The sequence below is a fragment of the Vombatus ursinus genome, unplaced genomic scaffold (genome assembly GCF_900497805.2).
Source record: "Vombatus ursinus unplaced genomic scaffold, bare-nosed wombat genome assembly UNPS02014821.1, whole genome shotgun sequence".
Lineage (NCBI taxonomy): Eukaryota > Metazoa > Chordata > Mammalia > Diprotodontia > Vombatidae > Vombatus > Vombatus ursinus.
In genome coordinates this window covers 6,181,838-6,201,845 of record NW_020954599.1, presented here as the reverse complement: position 1 = coordinate 6,201,845, position 20,008 = coordinate 6,181,838, and the positions used below count along the sequence as shown (strand labels likewise).

General features: G+C 36.4%; 1 protein-coding gene across 1 annotated transcript in view; it reads left to right on the top strand.

The window, feature by feature from the left end:
* The window catches only part of GRID2 (glutamate ionotropic receptor delta type subunit 2), a 1,698,202-nt gene that overhangs the window by 1,281,927 nt on the left and 396,267 nt on the right, over window positions 1–20,008 (top strand). The window contains exon 9 of the mRNA XM_027837543.1: window positions 15,270–15,371. Coding sequence (XP_027693344.1) covers window positions 15,270–15,371 — 102 coding nt within the window. The remainder of the gene's footprint in view (window positions 1–15,269; window positions 15,372–20,008) is intronic.

Sequence of the window (20,008 nt, the reverse complement as noted above, 5' to 3'; positions counted from 1 at the left end):
GGAATGAGAACTTACATATATACCAAAATTGTTTTAGAGTAGTAAGCCTGGGCAGTAAGGCTTTTCATAGTTGAGGAAAGTGAAGACTAATAAGACAGCCAAAGTGGGATGTTGGAGAAGAAATGTACCATTAAGTCTATCCAATGCCTAATTATGTGACTTAACTCTTCATTTTCCCGGTGTCCAACTTTAAAATATGCTATATGTGTGCAATAAAGAGATTAAAATTCACTCCTGTCTTTTTGTTCACTATTTTATATGTGTTTCACATTTGTGAAATGGATAAGTGAGCAAGTACAAATAAGGAACAAGAGGCTCCTAGTATACATACTATAAATGACCGCATTTAATCCTCACAACAATCCAGTAGGTAGATAATAAAAGTGTGAGCGTTCCAATTTTACAAGAGATTCAACTGAGAGGCTAAGTGACCTTTTAAAAGTCACATAATTAGTGACATATTTCAGCCTATTTCTTTTTCATGAGGATTTTCCTGATCTGCTAAGTGTGCTTTACACCCCCAAAATCAGTATTTATGTAATTATTTTGCACATATTTGTATATTATATATGCATGTGCATATATATGCAATACGCATGTGTTGTCTCTCCTGATAGAATGCAAGCTTTTCGTAGGCAGAAGGTTTTTGTTGTTGCTGTTGCTGTTATTCTGCACAGTCTTTCCTTGGTACGTAGTAGGCACTAAATAAGTATTTGTTGAATATAGCTCCAAGTCTACTATGTCAAGGGTTCTTAACTTCTTTTTATATAAGGGACCACTTTTGTATTCCAGGGAAGCCCATATACCCTTTCTCAAAACACTGTGCTTAAATGCATCAAATAAAATATTTAAGATTACAAAGCAAACAAATTATATTGAAATACAGTTATCCAAATATATTTAAAAGCTCACTTAAATCCAAGTTAAAAAGGCCTGCATTACATGACGCTCCAATAGAAAATATTGTAGTGATAGAATGTCAATTAGTTCATCTGAAATTCTTAACTATGTTAATGCTCAACAATTCGTATCAATAAATGATTTGTAGACTTTGGGAAGGGCATTTTCATTTATTCTTTATATCTCTGTGACTCACTGAGCTATTCCCACAGTTCCTACCACTGATAATAATACATCATAATGGTGGCCATTTGTTGTCAGCTCTAGTACATATCAGAAATAGTCTTCAGGTCTTTCAAACTAATTCAGGTTCAAATCTCTCAGGGAGACAAATATACAAGGATACCTCCTCCTTTAAATAAAAGTATGCTAATAGTTTTCATTATGCACAATGAGAAGAAGTGGTTGGTTTCTGATCCATCTGAGACTTGATTACATAAATCCTTCTATACTTTACAACCAAAGAATTAATTGTTTCACAGCTTGTAAGGATGTCAAGAGGCATATGCAGTTGTCTCATAATTCCCAGTGACCTCTGGAATACAAGTGCTATGTTCCTGCCACTAGCGCATGCACCTGCAATCTGATCAGCACAGAAGCTGAAAGGAAAAATGCATTGTGAGCTAGACAAAGGCATCAGCTCTGCTGATTGCAGTGCATATGCTGGAAGCAATTCAGGAATTTGAAGAGGGAAACTCATTATTCACTTTCATGGGTGTGACTGATGTTGCTAGAACAGTTCATTAGAGAATTGTAGAATCAGATGTGATCAAGAAGATGCTGGAGGAATGGTTTTCAGCAAAATTCTCACCAACTAATACCCTCAAAAGAAGTAACGTCAAATCTATAGTAATTAAAGTTGAATCAATGACAGAAAGACAGAAACAATACACAAGGCAAAAGTCTTACAAAACAACACTAGAGTTGAAAAGCATAATGCTCTCATGTGAGCTACCCCAACCAACCATGAGACATCCAAGGGACATTAGATCCAGCTGTGATATCTCCTACCCCATTCTCTCATGACAATAATTCATTCTCGAATCACCCCCCACCATCCCTGGTCCCCCCACAAGTGGAAAATTGCTGAGCCCTATTAAATAAAGGGAGTGCAACTATTAGGGAGGAAAGAAAGAGAAGGTACAATATGGCAGAAAAGGCTAAGGGGAAGGAGCTTCTGTGCTCAAGGGAAAAGGACCTAGGACAACAGTGACAGGAGGAAGAGGGAAATCAGAGACAAGTTGCTTAGAATTTAACAAAAAGATCTACAACACAGTTGGAATTTCTCCAAAGTAGTGGAGGCCCTGAAAAGAATGTTAGGTTTGAAAGTCACATTCACGAGTGGAACAAAATTTGTCAGAAGAAAAGCAAAAGATGGCAACTTTGGAAGAACATATACAATTTATAGCCAAAGTAACTGATAGTGATTTGGGTGTATGAATATAAGTGTAATCAATTCTGAAAAGGATGACAGGGAAACTATGTCATCAGAAGAAAGCCATGCAGAGAGAGCTGGAATATGGAAGGAGTAGGCAAGGAAAAGTTAAAAGATGAAAGCAAATTTGTTGCCTGGAGCACACATTCCAGACAACTAAGTGGAAGAGATAGAGAAAATTTGAGGGGAATGAAAATAAGGCAATAGACAGTTCTACCTAAAACCTTGAGAGGAAGTAATTTGAGGAAGGAGGGGAAGGAAAGAAGAGCCTAGAATGGTTTGAACCAACTATGCTTGCTAAATGACTTTAGTAACTACTCATTTCTAATACCTAAATGTTGAATTGGTTAACTGATATCAACTGAATATCTTGGGGGAAGCATTCTAATGGGAGGCATTAGAAAAATAACCCTTATTCTTTTAGGGTACCCTATAATGTTGAGGAGAATAGTAACCACTCTCTGGGAAACCAACTTGCCAGTGAGAATTGGGAGTTGGGAGAGTAGCTCCCAATATAATGTACATGTAATTTAAATATCATTCTTTTTCCATTTATACTGTTTTCTTCCTGTATGCATTACTCTCTTTTTCAATTCTTGCCTTTAATTGGCAATAGTAAAGAAAATACTATAATTGTCCCCAAAGTCATCAGTTTTTTGTAAAGAATGCTGGAATCTTTAGCATTGAGTTCTGATTTCTCTTTGGTGGTGTGGGTACTAGCACCTGATTCTTGGGAAGTTCTCTATCACATCTTGGATACACATTCGAGGAAGATAGCATACCTTTCTATTTTGATTTTCAGATTGACAAAGTTTCCTCTGAGCAGGGATCTTTATTTTTTTTTCTTTTGCCTCTGACCCCTCTTGGATTACATCTCAACTGTCAGCACCTGCCAGTCTATATTATCCTTTCTTGGAAGGCAGATAGCTAATTCCTCTTCAGAGGATATAGCTCCCTTCTCTTTGTGAAAGACTTCAAATAAGTTTCTTAACTACCAGGGTTAAATAACTTTTCTCCTCTTTGTGATATTCTCATGCCTTCCAGTCTCTTGACCCATGTCAAAACGCCCCTTTACATTTTCAGAACTTTTTTCTTTGTTTCCCTTCTGAAGCCTTTCTATTTTTCAAGAAATAGGAATGATCCCTGATAACCTTGAGAACCAAAAGGCATTTTGGGAGTCCTTTATGTTCTCTTTGAAGAGAAAACAACCTGCACTTTGAGTATAAATGGTAGGCGTTTGGCTATGGAAGAAATATAGACATTGTACTATTCAGATGACTAGAAAATTCCCCTTGTTCTCTATAGTGTTTGTAAATGAGATCTCCAATCTTTTTCTTATTAGTAGCTATTAATAGAAATAAGGTAGCAAACTGCAAGAGGATTATCTCAGCTCCAGGGATGTCTTCTCCTAGCCCCTCTTCACTCCTTTACAGTCATACTCAGCTTCCTTTCCATTCTCTCCAAGTTTTAACTGTTCTCATTAATTGGTTTTATTTACATCATCCTCTCTTCTCTTAGTAACTGCTTCTCCTCATGAAGCCCTTCTCTTTTTCCTGCTCATCCCAGTTCTTCTCTTTTATCCTTGGTCCTTCACAACATGTTTCTTATTCTACTAGATGACCTCTAAAGGCCTTTCCAGTATTAAATCCTGTAATCCTTGACGAAAAGGCCAGAGCTGAATAGAAAATTTGACATTCAAACAGAAGATTCAAGATAATCATTAAAAGGTAAACATGAAAGAATAATCATAAAGGACTCAATACAGTTAAACTGTTTATTTTCCTTTATGGGAAGATGATAAGTATAACTCCTAAGAGCTTTATCATTAGTAAGGCAGATAAAAGAAGTCTACATAGATAAAGGGCAGGGATAAAAGTTGATCATATTAAGATGATCTCAGAAAAAAAGTCAAGGAGTAAGAAAGAGGGATGAAGGCAGAAGGGAGAAGTAGAATGGGGTAAACTTTCCCACATAAAAGATGTTCACAAGGAAGAACTTTTATAGGGTAAGAGAAAATCGGTGGTGGGCAATGTTTGAACCTCCCTCTCATCAGACCTGGTTCAAAGAGGGAAGAAAAATACACATACACACACATACAGAGTTGGGCAAAGAAATCTATTTCATCCAATAGGGAAGCAGGGAGGGAAAGAGAGGCAAGAAATATAAGGTGGGGGTGATAGGGAGGGCAGATTAAGGGAGACAAGAGTCAGAAACAAAACAGACTTTTGAGGAAGGACAGGATAGAAAGAGAAAGAAGAATGAACAGAAGAAAATAGGATGAAGGAGAATACAGTTAGTAATCATAATTAAGTGTGAATGGGATGAGTTCATCCAGAGAACAGAAGCAGATAACAGAATTGATTAGAAACCAGAATGCAACAACCTGTTGTTTACAAGAGATATATTGGAAACAGAAATATATACACAGAGTTAAAATAAAGGGCTAGAGCATAATCTGTTATGCTTCAGCTGTAGTAAAAAATAAAGACAGGGGTAGCAATTATCATCTCAGACAAAGCAAAAGCAAAAATAGACTTAAAAGAGCTAAGCAGGAAAACTACATTTTGCTAAAAGGTACCACAGACGATAAAGTAATATAAAAACTCTTGAGGGCAAATTTCTGTAATAAAGTCTTCATTTCTCAAATGTATAGGGAACTGAGTCAAATTTTATAAAATAAGAGCCATTCCCTAATTGATAAATGATCAAAGATACGAACAGGCAGTCTTCAGAAGAAATCAAATCTATTTATAATTATGAAAAATATTTTACATCCCTACTGATTAGAGAAGGTAAATTAAAACAACTTTGAGGTACCACCACACACTTATCAGAAATGACAAATGCTGGAGGAGATGAGAGTAATAGGTACACTAATAAAGTGTTGGTAGAGTTGTGAAATGGTTCATTCTGGAGAACAATTTGGAACGATGCCCATAGGGCTATAAAACTGTGCATACCTTTTGTCCAAAAATACCACTATTAGGTCTGTACCCTAAATAGATCAAAGAAAAAGGGAAAGGAACTATATGTACAAAAATATAGCAGTTCTTTTTGTGATGGCAAAGAATTGGATGTTGAGAGGGTGCTCATTAATTGGAGAATGACTGAACAAGTTGAGACAGGTGATATTATAGTGCTTCTTATCTTTCTCCAAATGAATTTTGTTTTCATTTTATTGAGTTCTGTAAATAATTCATTTAATAGTTTGATTGGTCTTGAATTGAAAATGTAAATAAACTTTGGTAGTAATGTCATTTTTTAGCATGACTTAGCATATACACTGGATATTTGACCAAATATTTAAATTGTTCATTATTTTTTTAAGAGAATTTTCCAACTGAATCTTTACAAATATTGAGTATGCTTTGGTAGGTAGACTCCATTTACTTTTATTGTGTTTTTGTTGCTTGGCAAATAATCTCCTTGTGTTGAGGTTTTGGGGGTTTCTTTGGGGGGGACAGTCTTGATGCTTCCAGTATCTCTATTTTATTAAACATCCATATTTTTCCCATTAATAATTAGTCTTAAGTTTGCAGGACATGTCATTTTGGGTTGCATCTTGAGCTCCTTTGCTTTTTAGAATATATTATTCCATTTCCTGCTGTAATTTCTGGTGTATCCAGAATAGTCTTGTGTTACTTGAATTTTCTTCTCTTTATTTTTGAATGTATTTTTTTCCTGGATGCTTATAGAACTTGTTCTTTATCATTGAAATTTTTAAATTTAACTACTACACATGTGTTAAAGTTTGGTATAGTTTTGTTTTTGTTTTTCTGGAGGAGACCTGTTGATTCTTTTGATGGAGTTTTATTGTTTCTTTTTTAAAGTCCAGAAGCCATGTGAATGTTTTTGCTACTCTTCCTTGCATTAAGTTTTTTGACTTGCTATTCTTCCAGAACTTCTATTTTTCTTAGGTTGTCTTGGTTTCAGGAATGATGTGGTTTTTTTCTTGTTATAGAGGTTATATTTTCTTTTTAGCATTATTGCTTTAACTTCTCTTCCACATTTTTGTGTAAGTCAATATATCTCTATTCCCATTATGTTGTTTTATCCTTCACTTCTTTGGAGATACTAGTAACTATGGATTCAGTTTTGTCCTATTCTGCTAATTTCTGCTGTGAGGTCCTAAATTCTGACATTTTTCTCATCTAAATTCTCTAAAGGTTCTGAATTGTATCTTGAACCATTCTAGAACATTCTGCTGTGGTTCTGTGTTATCTTGAGAATTCATAGAGTTCTCTATTTCATCAGATGTTGGTTTAATTTCTTTTGTCTTAAAATATTTATTTGGATATATTTACAATTTTTAGAAGTTCCATTACTCATCTTCCTCTCTTTATGTTTGTTTATTTTTAAGTATATGCCCTTTTGATTTATGGTTTTTTTCCTGATATCTTTGGGACTTTTAATCTTTGTTCATGATATTCTCCTTTCACTCACTATCTGAATCCTTCCCCTTTAATAGTGGGTTTACTCCCAGAGTTGGACCTCAAAGATATCTCAGATTCTTCTCATGATTGGGAATTTACTTTTCTTTGGGATTGGTCCCTGCTCTAAGTAACTTCTGGAGTGGTAAAACTGGCTTTAGATGGATATCAGTGTCCTTTACTTCAGGTCCACTACAGTCCCACATGCTAGTACCCTCTTAAAATGCACAGTATTTTCTAGTCTTCTACCAAGGTAAACTCAATGTCTACTACTTTCTACAGGTTTAGGTAGTGGTCAGGTCTGGAAAGAGATTCTACCACTTTGCTGTCTAACCAAAGAGTTACACTCTGGCTGGGTCATGGCTGTCTTAGGCAGACCAAAGTTCCGTCCACTCACATACTCTTGCCTATTTTACTTAATCCTCCTCATATGCCCTGGCAGAATTCTGCTCTGCTACTTAATGCCACCGATTGCAGGGGTAAGGAAAGAGGTGACCTGTGCTAGTCGACTCAATCATCAGGAAGTTTCTTTGTCAGATAGGTGCATGGAAGCTTATGGGAGAGAAATGTTGAATGAATAATTTATGGATCACATCCTCCATCATTAACTCATAAGCTTGTTACCTTGTTGGGCTTCTTGGGTTTTTGTCCTGGGGAGAGAGCCATAGTTGCTTTATTTCTGGTGTGTAATTCCTCTTTAGATCATTTTTTTTGGGAAGAAGCTAGTGGGAATTAGAAAAAAATCTCTCATATTACATCTTGTTGACTCTATGTCTTTTTTATTCAGATACAGTTTCTATCCTCAGTGTGGTCTCTTGATGAGTAAATGGAAGAAGTAGATAAGGTGGCCACGTAAATAATAGTAACAGAGAAAGTTAGTCTTTATTTATCCCATATCAGTAAAAGATAATAAATTTAATGAGCACAGAAAATAGCTATTATTTTCTAGGTAGAATCATCAAATTGCAACCTCCTTATTGATTCATAGACAGGTCCTAAGGAACTGCCTGAGGCACATAGAAGTTAAATGACTTGGCCAGGTTCATATCCAGTTAATATCAGAAGTAGGATTTGAACCTAGGTTTTCCAGACTCTACATCAAAACCTCTATCGCTTATGCCATACAGACTTGGGAACTCCATAGATTTATAACAGTTCCAATAAAATAGCTATGCAAAGCCCAAGTGCGAAGTTTTCATGTACTGCCTGTAGACAAATGACAAGGCAAAAATACTGCAGTGAAAAAAAATTACATATATACGTATATGTGCACACACACACACACACACCCCAATAGCCTATACAGCATCATAGATGAAGACAGAAAGAACTATTGTATTCATTAAAATATATTAACCAGTGTGTTGAACATAAACTATTTCATTGATTTTTAGCAAACATTACAAAATAATTATTGCCAAAGCTCCAATGAAGGAAATAATTAAAACATTAAACATTTAAAAGATTTATTTAATAGTTTTATGCAATAAGCAGAAAATAATGTAGATCAATATATAGTAATTGAAAGGAAATAGAATTATCCTTCATTCAAAATCCATTCTAAATTACCCATGGCTAGACTATGGGAAATATCAAGTCTCATTTTGTCTATCAGCTGCCTGAAAAGCTGCAAAATCGTTTTGGTCATTTGTTGCTTTGGAAGTCCTCATAGCTGAGAAGATGGTGCCATGAGACATTATGGGCCTTAGTTTTTTAGTCTTTTGCCTTATTGTTAAAAAAAGAAAGAAAGAAAACTTCTTTATAAGCACACAAGTCAAATTAACAAGATGTAAAAGGAATAAATTAATGAAATTGCTTCATTAAGGTGCAGACCTGAACTTGAGTGAAATTCTATTCTGAAGTTTTATCAAATACAACTCCTGTCAGTTCTGTTGTAAAATAATCCAGTTGTGCTATTCTATTCATTGCAGATTCAGCTTCAGCATTCTCATTGCACTAAGTAGGCTTAACTCATTTAGACCATTTGTTTTAGGATAATACAGAAGAAACCCCCATAGGCAAAATAATCAGTATTTAATTTCAAAGAGCAGGTGGTTGGAAGTTGGGAAGGGTTTTGAATACTTGAACTATCCTTCAGAGACATATGAAGCTGAACTCACTCCTAATTTTTATTGATGTTCACTCCCTTAGGTGTCCTCCTTACATGTAGTTCAAGAGAATGAGATTCTATTTGCTGTGGAATATGAGACTCATATTTCTAACATGAATCTATCTTGTTGAAATAAATAAGCCACTTTTTTTGGTGTGCCATACAAATTACTTATTGACCTTTTATGTGAAATACTACTATTCTGCTCATTTTGCCAAGTATCTATAAGCTTGAGTAAATTATGTATCTTTTTTTTATAATCTTCAGCCTATGGCATGGTGTCTAGTTAGGCCTCACTCAGCTCAAGCTGAGCAAGGGGCTGGCAAGCTGTACCAATCATCTGTTACCTGACATCATGGTTTGCCCAGGGTTCATTACTCTGGGGTTGCTTAACTTCTCAAAAAGGGGAAATAGAGTCCCCAGTTCTCACATTCACTGATTCTTAACCTCAACTGCATCAACTCCAGGGAGAGCTGTTACTTTATAGAAATAGTTATGGGCTCAAAGTCTTAAAGATTCTTCCCATCAAGGGAAATAAAGACATTGGGAGATCTTTGGGAAAAACTCAGCTGTTTGAATAAACATTCCACATAGGGAGCTGGGAAAAATAGGAACTCACAGTCTATCTTTCATCTCCAAGTGGTCTGCCATATGGAAGACACTTCCTCCCAAGTTTAGCACTTCACATCATCAGCTTTTCTGGTTCAGCAGTCAATTAAAAACTTTGTGTCATCATACAATGTAATTTCCTGAGTCATTATGGCTAATAGGAAGCATTTTAAAGGATATATGCATATGCTCTGAATGGCAGGTGGGCATTCATGAACTTGACTAGAATGATGAATGAGCGTGACTTAAGCTTGGAATCTGCTATAAAAGTTAAAAAGTTAAAAAAATTAATTTGAGTGTGGTGTAGTGCATAAAAAGCAGGTATCACACTCAGGAGTGCCTGGGTTCAGGTCCCACCTTGATAAATATTCACATAGTGACCCTGGACAAGTCATTTAAACTCTTAAGTTCCTTCATACAACTTTCTAAGATGATAAACTGCAGAACGGTTACAGATTTGCATTGGTAGCTAGATTTTCCTTGGTAGGAATTCCCTACTCCAATTCAACCAGAGACTCAGGCCTCCCCTCAACCCCCAAATATATATTTATTATGGTGCCTTTCTAACTCTTCAGCCCTTCCCCTTTACACAAAACTGCTTATTTCAGCTGCTTGGTGGGGATGGATAGAATAAGTGTCCAAAGACAAGTCAGGAAGCCAAGGGTAAGATACTCAGGCGGATGTGCCGAGGGTCATTCCAGGCAAGTTAGTGCTGGGGTGGTGTCTCAAACCTTAATCTATATACAGCCTATGCTTATCTGCCCCTGCTATGCATTCTCTTACAAGTCAATAATCAACCATTTAACAGTCATGCAGTTGATTGAAAGATATAGAAGACACCAGATTGTATTATTAGTTGACTAAAAAAAATTCCCTTAAATAAAATACTGCCTTAAAGTTTTCCTCCTGAACAAGCATCTCCCATGCAGTTGTCAAAATTATAAAGATACCTTGAATGATGTAACAGAAATAACTATTATTAATATTGTGAGACATAGAAAAATAATGTGTGCTCACTTGTAGTGTTTATTGCCACCATGGGAGATGTCCAGTTCAAGGCAAAAAGAGATTCATTTTAGATAGTGAAGTCATCCAGATGTTCCTACATGCAGCTGACAATGTGATGTTTGTACAAAGCCATAAAACACTGAGGCTAAATAAGACCTACAACCTTTTTTTTTTAATTTGCTCTCATTTTCCACATAGGGAAAAAAAAAACATGTGGAAAGAGAATGGCTGCTGTTCAGTCTATGAAAGGTAGATGGATAACACAGAGATTCATCCTTGATAGATACTACAAATGGAAAAGGAGAGGGATTCAGAGATGAGCATAAGAAGGAGAGACACCTGAGTTGGCTTTAGGAAATTGTTTTAATGTGCCCCATTTTTCTCCCTGAAACAAAGGCCTATATTTTGATATCACTGTTCTTCTGATCATCTATGCTATGGAATATCATGGTCTCTAAAGGATTAAATCTGAGGGACACTCAGCAGGAGAGAGATTCATGTTCAATGGAAGCAGGATGCCACACATTACAGATGAGAAATTGCACAGAACAAGTAGTATAAAGAATATCATTAGAGAGGGGACAAACAGAAAACAAACAAACAAACAAAAAAACAAAGATGGGATGGTGACACAGGGAGAGAATGAGAAATAACCAATGGACAAATTGTGTGCTCTGATCCACTTTTATTACCACAAGTTCAAGAGATCTAAAACACATTGTGTGGAACACTGCAGAGCATTCATGGGAAGATCTGGAAAGAGTAGCACAGAATGAGGAGATATTGATCTTCTACATGATTGCATAGAGTGCCTATGTTGATAAGAACAGATCCATCGAATTATTGAAGTATCAATGTTTTTATTAACCATTGGCCATTTTTTCAACCAATCAATCAACAAATATTAATTAAATGTTTACAATGTGCCAGACATTGAATGAGCCACTAGGGAAACAAAGGGGGAAAAATGAAACAGTTCTTGTCCTCAAGGATCTTACCTTCTACTTAAGGAAACAAGAGGTAAATAAATATATCAACATATATGGATAATTATAAAAAATAAACACAAGGTAATTTTTGTCAGGAGGGAGGAGGCACTAGCACCTAGGGAAATCAGCAAAGTCTTTTTTTGAGAGAATCAAGATGGCAGAGAGAAAAGAAAGCATTACAGATAAGGTCCCCTTGGCAAAACTCTTCCAAAAAGATCTAGAAAATGTATCACACCAAATTCTGATGGAGAAGTCTAGAAAAATCACAGTGCATTGTTTGTCCAGTTCAGCTTGGCACATAGAGACAGTCAGGGATGTCTATGGACAATGGGAACAGGACTGGGCCAGGAGCACCATCATGCATGAGTATTCCAGTGCCCAAAGCTGAGTATCAGGGCAAGAAAGAGGTCCCAGACCCGGTGCAGGACACCACCAGGCTCACACCAGGGATCTGTGATGGGAAAAGGTACAAACCATGAGCTTTGTCCCCTGTTAATAAGTTCAGGGTCACATATCCAGGACAAAGTGAGGAGACCTCATGGGGAAGTCACACAGAAAGGGGACGGGTGGCCTTACTGATAGGGAGGCCCTACCTGTTATACTTTAGCTGAGACAGTTCTCATGCAGTGCATGTTCTCCTTTCTAGCAACTAGCCCAGTCTGCGGAGGAATAACCAGAGGAGGAATTTCAAGACAAAGGAGAGCCTACACTTCTGCCGCTTTGAATCAAAAAATCTTTGCAGCTACCTAACAGAGGCTAAGGCCAAAGGCAGCCTGCTCTTGCTCAAACCCAGAGCCAAGGCAGGAACTTGTAGAGATCAGACTCGAGGGAGAGCAGGAAGACTTTGTCCTAAATTGGACCCCTTTGGAAGCACTGAAAACTTTCAGGTTCCTGGCCTGAGATCCTGCAACCGCACAAGGTGCAAACCTCAAAAAAGGAAGTCCAGTAAGGCAAAAGATTTCAGAGTGATTTTGTTATGTCTTGATGATCTTAAGAAAAGAATGGAAACAGAGGGTTAGAAAAAGACATTGCAGGGGAGGGGGGAAGAGAAAGAAAAGAAAACTTAGGAAAAATTATCTGATATAATAAGACTGTGCAAATAGAAAATCTAGGCAAACAAAGGAAGGGGGTGGGGAAGGGAGTGACTGACACTTGAACCTTGTCATCTGTGTTGAGCAAAAGAAAGAATACACACACACACACACACACGTACACACGTACACACACTACCAAGAACCAAGAATTACTTACAAAAATTCATTTCATTCAACAGGAAAGTAGAAGAGAAAGGAAAAAAAGGGGGGGGGAGATTTAGAAGGAGGGCATATTCAATAAGGATAAGTTCTAAGCAAAACAAACTCCGAGAATATACAAAAATATGTGTAGCTCTTTTTGAGGTGGCAATAAATGAGTGATTGAGGGGGTGCCTACAAATTTAAGAATGTATGGATAAGGTATAAAATGTGATGGAAAACTGTCGTGTTGAACTATTCATGATACTAGAGTTCAAATGGAAGAAAATCAGTAAGAAATCTTGATCCAGATAGAGGACTCAAGAATGAGAGAAATATTTTTGGACACGGCTACTGTGGAACCTAACCTCTCTCTGTGACCTAGGCAACTGTCTTAAAACTAAGAGAAGTTATTGCTGCACATCAGGGAAGAAAGCTTTGACACCAGGAAGGTCCCCACACCCATGCTGAGACAAAGCAAAAAAGAACACGATTGCATTTCATAAAATTATTGGCCAAACTAAGTATTAAAATAAATTTCTTAATAAGCTGCATCACTAGTTTTAGCAATAAATATTTTGGCTCATCTGTACACCAAAATACTAAATGTAAGTTGGCACCATTAAAATGTGATTTACTTAGGCAGGTTTTCAAATTTCCCCTAACATATAAAACCATTCCAATTGGAAAATCAGTCTTACTTACTTTGCCAAGTTTGAGCATATGTATCATGAATGAGATGGCATTATGTGAAGTGTTCATTAAATTTAGAACGAAATTAACATCATTGAAAAAATCCAACAGCAAATTGGGAAATTGGATAAGTAAAATCACAGTTCACTATTTTACCAACATTAGCTGTTCCTCTTGAAAAGTAATTATTTTTTTTAAAGGTGTACGTTAATGAACATAATTGAAGGACTTTCGTTGACCTCTGAAGAAAACAAAGCTCTTCAGAATTTTTATAAGGTTTTAAATTTGGCTAGAGTACTACAATAGTTTTTTAAAAAATATAATTAGACTTTCAACACATTTTGATTTGCTAATTGGATCTAAGTTCTAATTAGACTCCTTATGTAACTAAGAATGACATACAGCTGAATATGTTTTATGCGCTTTTACAGTTGAATCTCCATAATATTTTAATATGGAAAATGCAGGATTTGCTTATGTCAGGACTATATTTTGGGGGGTGTTGGGGAGCAGAAAATGGGGGAAAATATGCAAATTATTTTGTTAAGGGATGTACTTGAAAGAATCTGTGTTTAGCACAGTGTCTGGAACACCATAGACCCTTAATAAATGCTTATGGACTGAAGGACGGAAGCCAGGTTTCAAAGTCACCTGCATAACTTTGAGCAATTCACTGCATCTCCCTGGGCCTCAATTTCCTATATCCAGCTCCATGTCTGTGATCAAAAGGAACTGGTGAGGGGGTTTGCTGACATTTTATACTTTTGCAAAATTATAAACAGAGAAAGGAAATAAATTACAGTAGTCAGGGCACAACAACATAAATAATCAAATGACCTCACAACCATTGAATTAAACTTATCCTTGAAATGGCTAAAGGTCTTTAAAATTCCTATTGAGTGAATTTGAAATAGGTTTCTGCAGCTGAAGATCCAAAGAGCCAGCAGTGAAGAGAAGCATTGCATTCTTCCCAAGACTTGCATGAAAATATTCCCTTTGCTGCTTGGCTGTCTGAGCGGCTGTCCACTGATTCTAGTCACATCACCTTATTCTTATTCTCATTCCTTGTCTCTGAACTGAGAGCCATCAATTTTCATTCCATCTAGATTTATAGGCATTAATCCTGAAACTAGGAGTGCCCAGATTTGGATATTACCAGAGCTAGGTACACAGGGGTGTAAGGAAAGAATATTTTGGAGATTAAAAAGCAGTGAATCATCGAAAGGCCTTAAAGGTAAAGCTCAAGCCAAAGTAACCCCAAGAAAATTGAAAAGTCCTGAAACAGAGAAAATAGGTAAATTAGGTTTCATGTGTGCTGTATATTGCAAATCCTCCAACATCCAAGTCACATGTTCTTTTTGTTTGTCACCTGCAAGTAGCTCTTTTAATCACCCTAGAAATAACTACAGTCCTACTTTTACTATTTTTAAAGAAATATAAATCTGATTAAAGCCAATATAACTTTTAAAATCTAATTTTTTCAAGAAAAAAGTGTGCTAGAACTGACACTGTGTTAAAATTATGTGAGCTATTATTTTTCTAATTAATTTTATCACTGAGCCCAAATTCTATGAGTGTTATTTGTAAAGATTTCTCATTAGGGTTACAGCCTCATCAACTTTTCTAAAGCATCTTATATTGACTACTGTCCTTGACTGTACGATATAATGGTATTTAAAGTAAGACAATGGCATGTGTGATTGCTTCATTTGCAATTAAAGAAAGAAAACCTATATTTCAACCTTTCTATCCCAATATTTCTAAGAGACATCCTATTCTGCCCAGTCTTCAGAAAGGTTCATATCCAGGTGACTGCCATTGTTTGGCAGGCAGAAAGGTGACTAATGTTATTTTCTCTTCTAGCTTGGCTGCTGGAATCCTGTCACAGGTCTGAATGGTTCATTGACAGATAAAAAACTGGAGAATAACATGCGTGGAGTGGTTCTCCGTGTGGTGACTGTTCTGGTAAGCTGGGCTCCAATATTATAAGTTTTGTTTATTTGTTATCTATAAGAAACTCCTTTTCTCTTTCTAAATGTATATTTTTAATTTTAGACTTAATACACAGTAAGAAAAGAAAAGGAAACATATTATAAAGTTAAATATTAAAACTTAAATACAAAATAAGAAAAAAATGTCATGTGCACAGCAGAATGTGAGAAAGGATTCAAAATACATAGCAATAAATTTCCATTTCAAGAAAGCCTATGTAATAAATGCTATGTGTTGTATTGAGAGCTGTCCATCTTTTCTTTGCTTCATTTCAGGTTTTCTTTTGTTCTCTGCTGAGCACTTTTTACTCTGTTCATTTTTCCTGTTTCTCCCCCTTCCACCTCAAAGGGCTACAATTAAGTGTGGATATATTTATATGTAGACATAAATATATACATACATACACACATATGTACACACATACATATATATATACATACCTATATAAACATATACTTTCCCTAACAATCCTATTCCTGATATTTGTTTTTATACTTGTGTGCAAAGTATTCTCTTTTTTTATATCAATTCTACTGATTTTTATTAGCCCCCCCAAGGAAGATTTTCCCCTTTAATAGTCTTTCTAAATAAGTTTTCATTTCTCAAAATTTTTCTCTTAGATATCTATTTATTACATACACTTCATTCTCAGAGTGCCGCAGTATCTTTCTGTCACCCCCCCCCAATACAATCTGCTAGTTTCTCATTGAAATGCTATAGGATTATGAAATGGAGAGTACTTTTGACATGATGCTACATTTGGAATATGTTAAAAATTAACAGAAAATAAGTACTTAGCTCAGTGAAGCTAATTCTTTACTCTCCTTTGTTTCAAAGCAGAAAATTCTCCTCTGTAAATAGTAAGAACTCTTGCTGAAATGAACTTGGGTTGTTTTGTGCATTTTATCCTGTGGCCCTTCAGGGTACTTTTCAAAACATCTGACAGTTCAGTATGAATATGTTTTTATTTTGATTCAGAAAAGCCACATTCTTCTCCCACAGCATAAACAAATTACAAAGTTAGTAAATGAGAGAGCCTTTTTCTTCCATGTTGATGCTAATTGGGTCTTCATTAGTGTCTCAATATAACAGCAATAACTGGCCTTTGTGCTCAATTTCATAGAAATTTAAATTGATTCCACAGAATTTCCTCATGATAAAACTGTTCTGTGAACATCCTCTCTCAAAGGAAAGTCAGAATATCCTCTGGTCCCCTTTCTCATCTTCAATAATGTCATTCCTTGGCCATGCCTGAGTAAGCTTTTGAAGAATCATTCTTCTGTCAAACAATTATGTTTTTACACCTGCTGTGATATTGATGCTAGCACATCTAAACAAACATGTGTTTAAATTTGTACTGATGTGGTAATAAATTACACATTCCCAAAATAGTAGGCAAAGCTCATCTCCATTAACCAGGTACTAGTAAAGATGACATTCACAACAGAGGTAATACCTGGAGCTTTTTTTTTCCTTTTAAAAATATTTCTAGGGGCAGCTAGGTGGTACAGTGAATAGAGCTCTGGCCTTGGAGTCAAGAGGACCCAAGTTCAAATCCAACCTCAGACACTTGACACTTACTAACTGTGTGACCCTGGGCAAGTCATTTAACCCATATCACCTCACCAAAAAAGCAAAAAAAAAAATTCTAAATAAAACTACAATCAGTAAAAGTGAATATAACCTACCTTTACTTCCATGCCCTAGTGCAGCATCTTGAGAGTCTTAGTGGAGGGAACTGACCCCCTGGCGGGGGGAATATTGCCCGATATTCTCGAACTCCATCAGTCTTCCTCCTTTCCGCCAGTTTGTTCAACCTCAAGATTGGAGGCAAGTTTCAGAACTTGGGAATTCTGGGTAAAATCCTCAGTCAGTGGAGCAAAGACCCCCACTTGATTCATAGAAGTCATCTTGCACTATGTGGGGGGGAGTCAAAATGTGCTTAATATTCATATCGATATATAGTCTACACACACACACACACACACACACACACACACACACACACACACACTCCTCTAAGACTACCCCCTAAACCACATATATATAGGCCTCCGTCTAGTAGCTTAGACCTGGATGGGCCATGATTTCATAGCTAAGTCAGAAGGCTGGGAGACGTTAAGAAGCTACAGTCTTATAAAGACGTCTAGTGATAAGGAACTTCCTATATCTGAGGCATCCTGCTCTACTTTTGGATGGCTCTAAGTGTCAGTTTTTAATCTGCCCCAGAAACCTGCACTGATTGCTTCTTGTTCTGCTTTCTGGGTCCAAGTTAAGAAACTGATTATGTGTCCAAAGGCTGTAATATCCCTGACTGTTGGTCCTGTCTCTTAGGGTCAGGCTTGTTGAATTCCTCCCCAACCCTCTCCAACCTGGTCTCTTTCCTTTGTTATCAGCAGCTCAAGAGTCTACCATTTATGTTGCCTAACCTCGCATTTCTAGGGGCCTAGGAACTAACCTAATGGTTCCATTTAACCACTTTATACTGGTTAGCTTTTACAAATGAATATCTGCTTCAAATATAAAGCAAGAATAATGGCATAAGCATTACTTTCAGTACCTTAAGGGAATAATTTGGGAGGAGGAAGGAAAGATTAGGTATACAACTTAGTTCACTTCCTAAATAACATTAGTCCCATGAAGTTCAAGTCCAAAGCTTGCTTTTGCTGGACTCCCCCGGCTTCTCAAGGCTTTGCTCCTAGGCTGGCTGCACTCCTGAACCTTCTGGTCTCTATGACTCATCAGACTTTATTCACTATACTTAAAACGCAAAAGAATGAAGGGGAAAGTAAAAGACTCAGGACATTTCTAAGAGTTGTGTCGTCTAAAGAAGAGGGTTAGGAAGGAGATGACTGGCAGAGTTGCACTGGAGCCAGTTCCTTAGAGCTTAAGAGAGCTGATTGTTAAACTTTCAGCGAAAGCATTTATACCTTGGAAATTGGCAAGCTTGATATGTAAGTCAAGGCCTGACTTATAATTTTTTTTTATTCTCTAGAGTAAAGAAAGTGATGGAGAAAATGTTTATAATAAAGATTAAACCTAAAGTGTATCATTCCATACTTTTTTTTTCGGGGGGGGAGCCAGTTGTTAATCATTTACCTGCACACCCCTGTTTGGCTCTTCCCCTTTACTTAATTGTGTAAATGAAGAAGTCACCTTTACCTTCAAACAGGAGTGCAACAAATATATATTCCTTTCAAATTTTTGGTCCAACTAGCATATAATTATTTATAGTATAGTAGGTTCCAATAAGTCGTCTACTTCTCTGATAAGTCTGTTTCTTCAGTGTATCATTAATTTCTGAAAATCTGATTTTCTCATTTTAAAAATCAATTTAGTAAAGATTTATTGATTTTATTCATCTTTCGAAGTAGCACCTTGTAGTTTGTCTTATCATTCCTATAGTTATTTTTTAATTTTATACTTTGTCCATTTCTCATCTAATTTTCAAAATGTCTTTTTCTGTGCTTATATTAGGTTTGTAAATTTAGTTTTAAATATTTATTCTTAAATTCTTTTTTTTCCTTTTTTTGATAATCTATTTTTCAGAGATATATTTTACCCTCTGAGGACTGTTCTAGTTGTATTACAAAAATTTTGGTGTGTGATGTCATTGTTAAAACTCTCTTTCACCTAGCTATTTTTTTCTATTTGTTTTCCTATTTAAACCTACTCATTACTCAAGATGTCATAATTAGACCTCCAAATGCCCACAGCTAGGGGGCATAATGCATAGAGTTTTGAACTTGGAGTCACGAAGAACTGACTTTATTTCCTTCTTCAGACACATTCTAACTGTGTGATCTTGGAGGGAAAATAATCTCTCTCAGCCTCAGTTTCCCAATCTGTAAAATGAGGATAATAATAACATCTACTTCATCGCAGGGTTATTGTGAGACTCAAATGAGATAATATATGTACAACTCTTTACAAACATTAAAGTACTACTTATAGTGATATTCTTATTATATTATGGGTTTCCTGTATTAATTACTACTTGCATTACGGACTCTAAAAATTTTATTAATAATTTCTGGCATTTTATTTTTGTAGCATCCCTTCTGGGCTCATTTTCTCCCCTCCCACTTACATTGGTCAGTTGAGTGTCAGGATTCTAGGAATTATGACTTCTAATGCTATCACTCATAAGTGCCTATCTGGTGTGCTTACCTGAAATTCAGTCAATCAGTTAGCTTGAACAACAACATCAACAAACAACGAAAAGCAACATCAATTGCCTTTAACAAAGTGTTTTACTGAGGATGAGTGGTAAGAAGAGTAGTTACCAAACAATCCATACCCCCAAATTTGGAGCTTTACTCTCCCCTTACACACGCACACTCTTCGAGCCAAAACTTAAAGTACAAAGGAAAACGACGTCCATATGTAATACAGCATGGAGCCAAAAAGTACCTCAGAACACCTCGTCTTGAGAGCCCTGCTGTCCCTTCCCCAAATCCCCTTCATGTTCATTCTGAGGTAAAGGATGGGGAATGGGAGAGTTGCTCCCTTTCAGGATCTGACATCTTTGGTGACATGATAGGTCAATTCACCGAATGCTTGGCTAGATCAATAGCTTTCTTGACTTCGGTGTTGTTGCTCCACAGGAC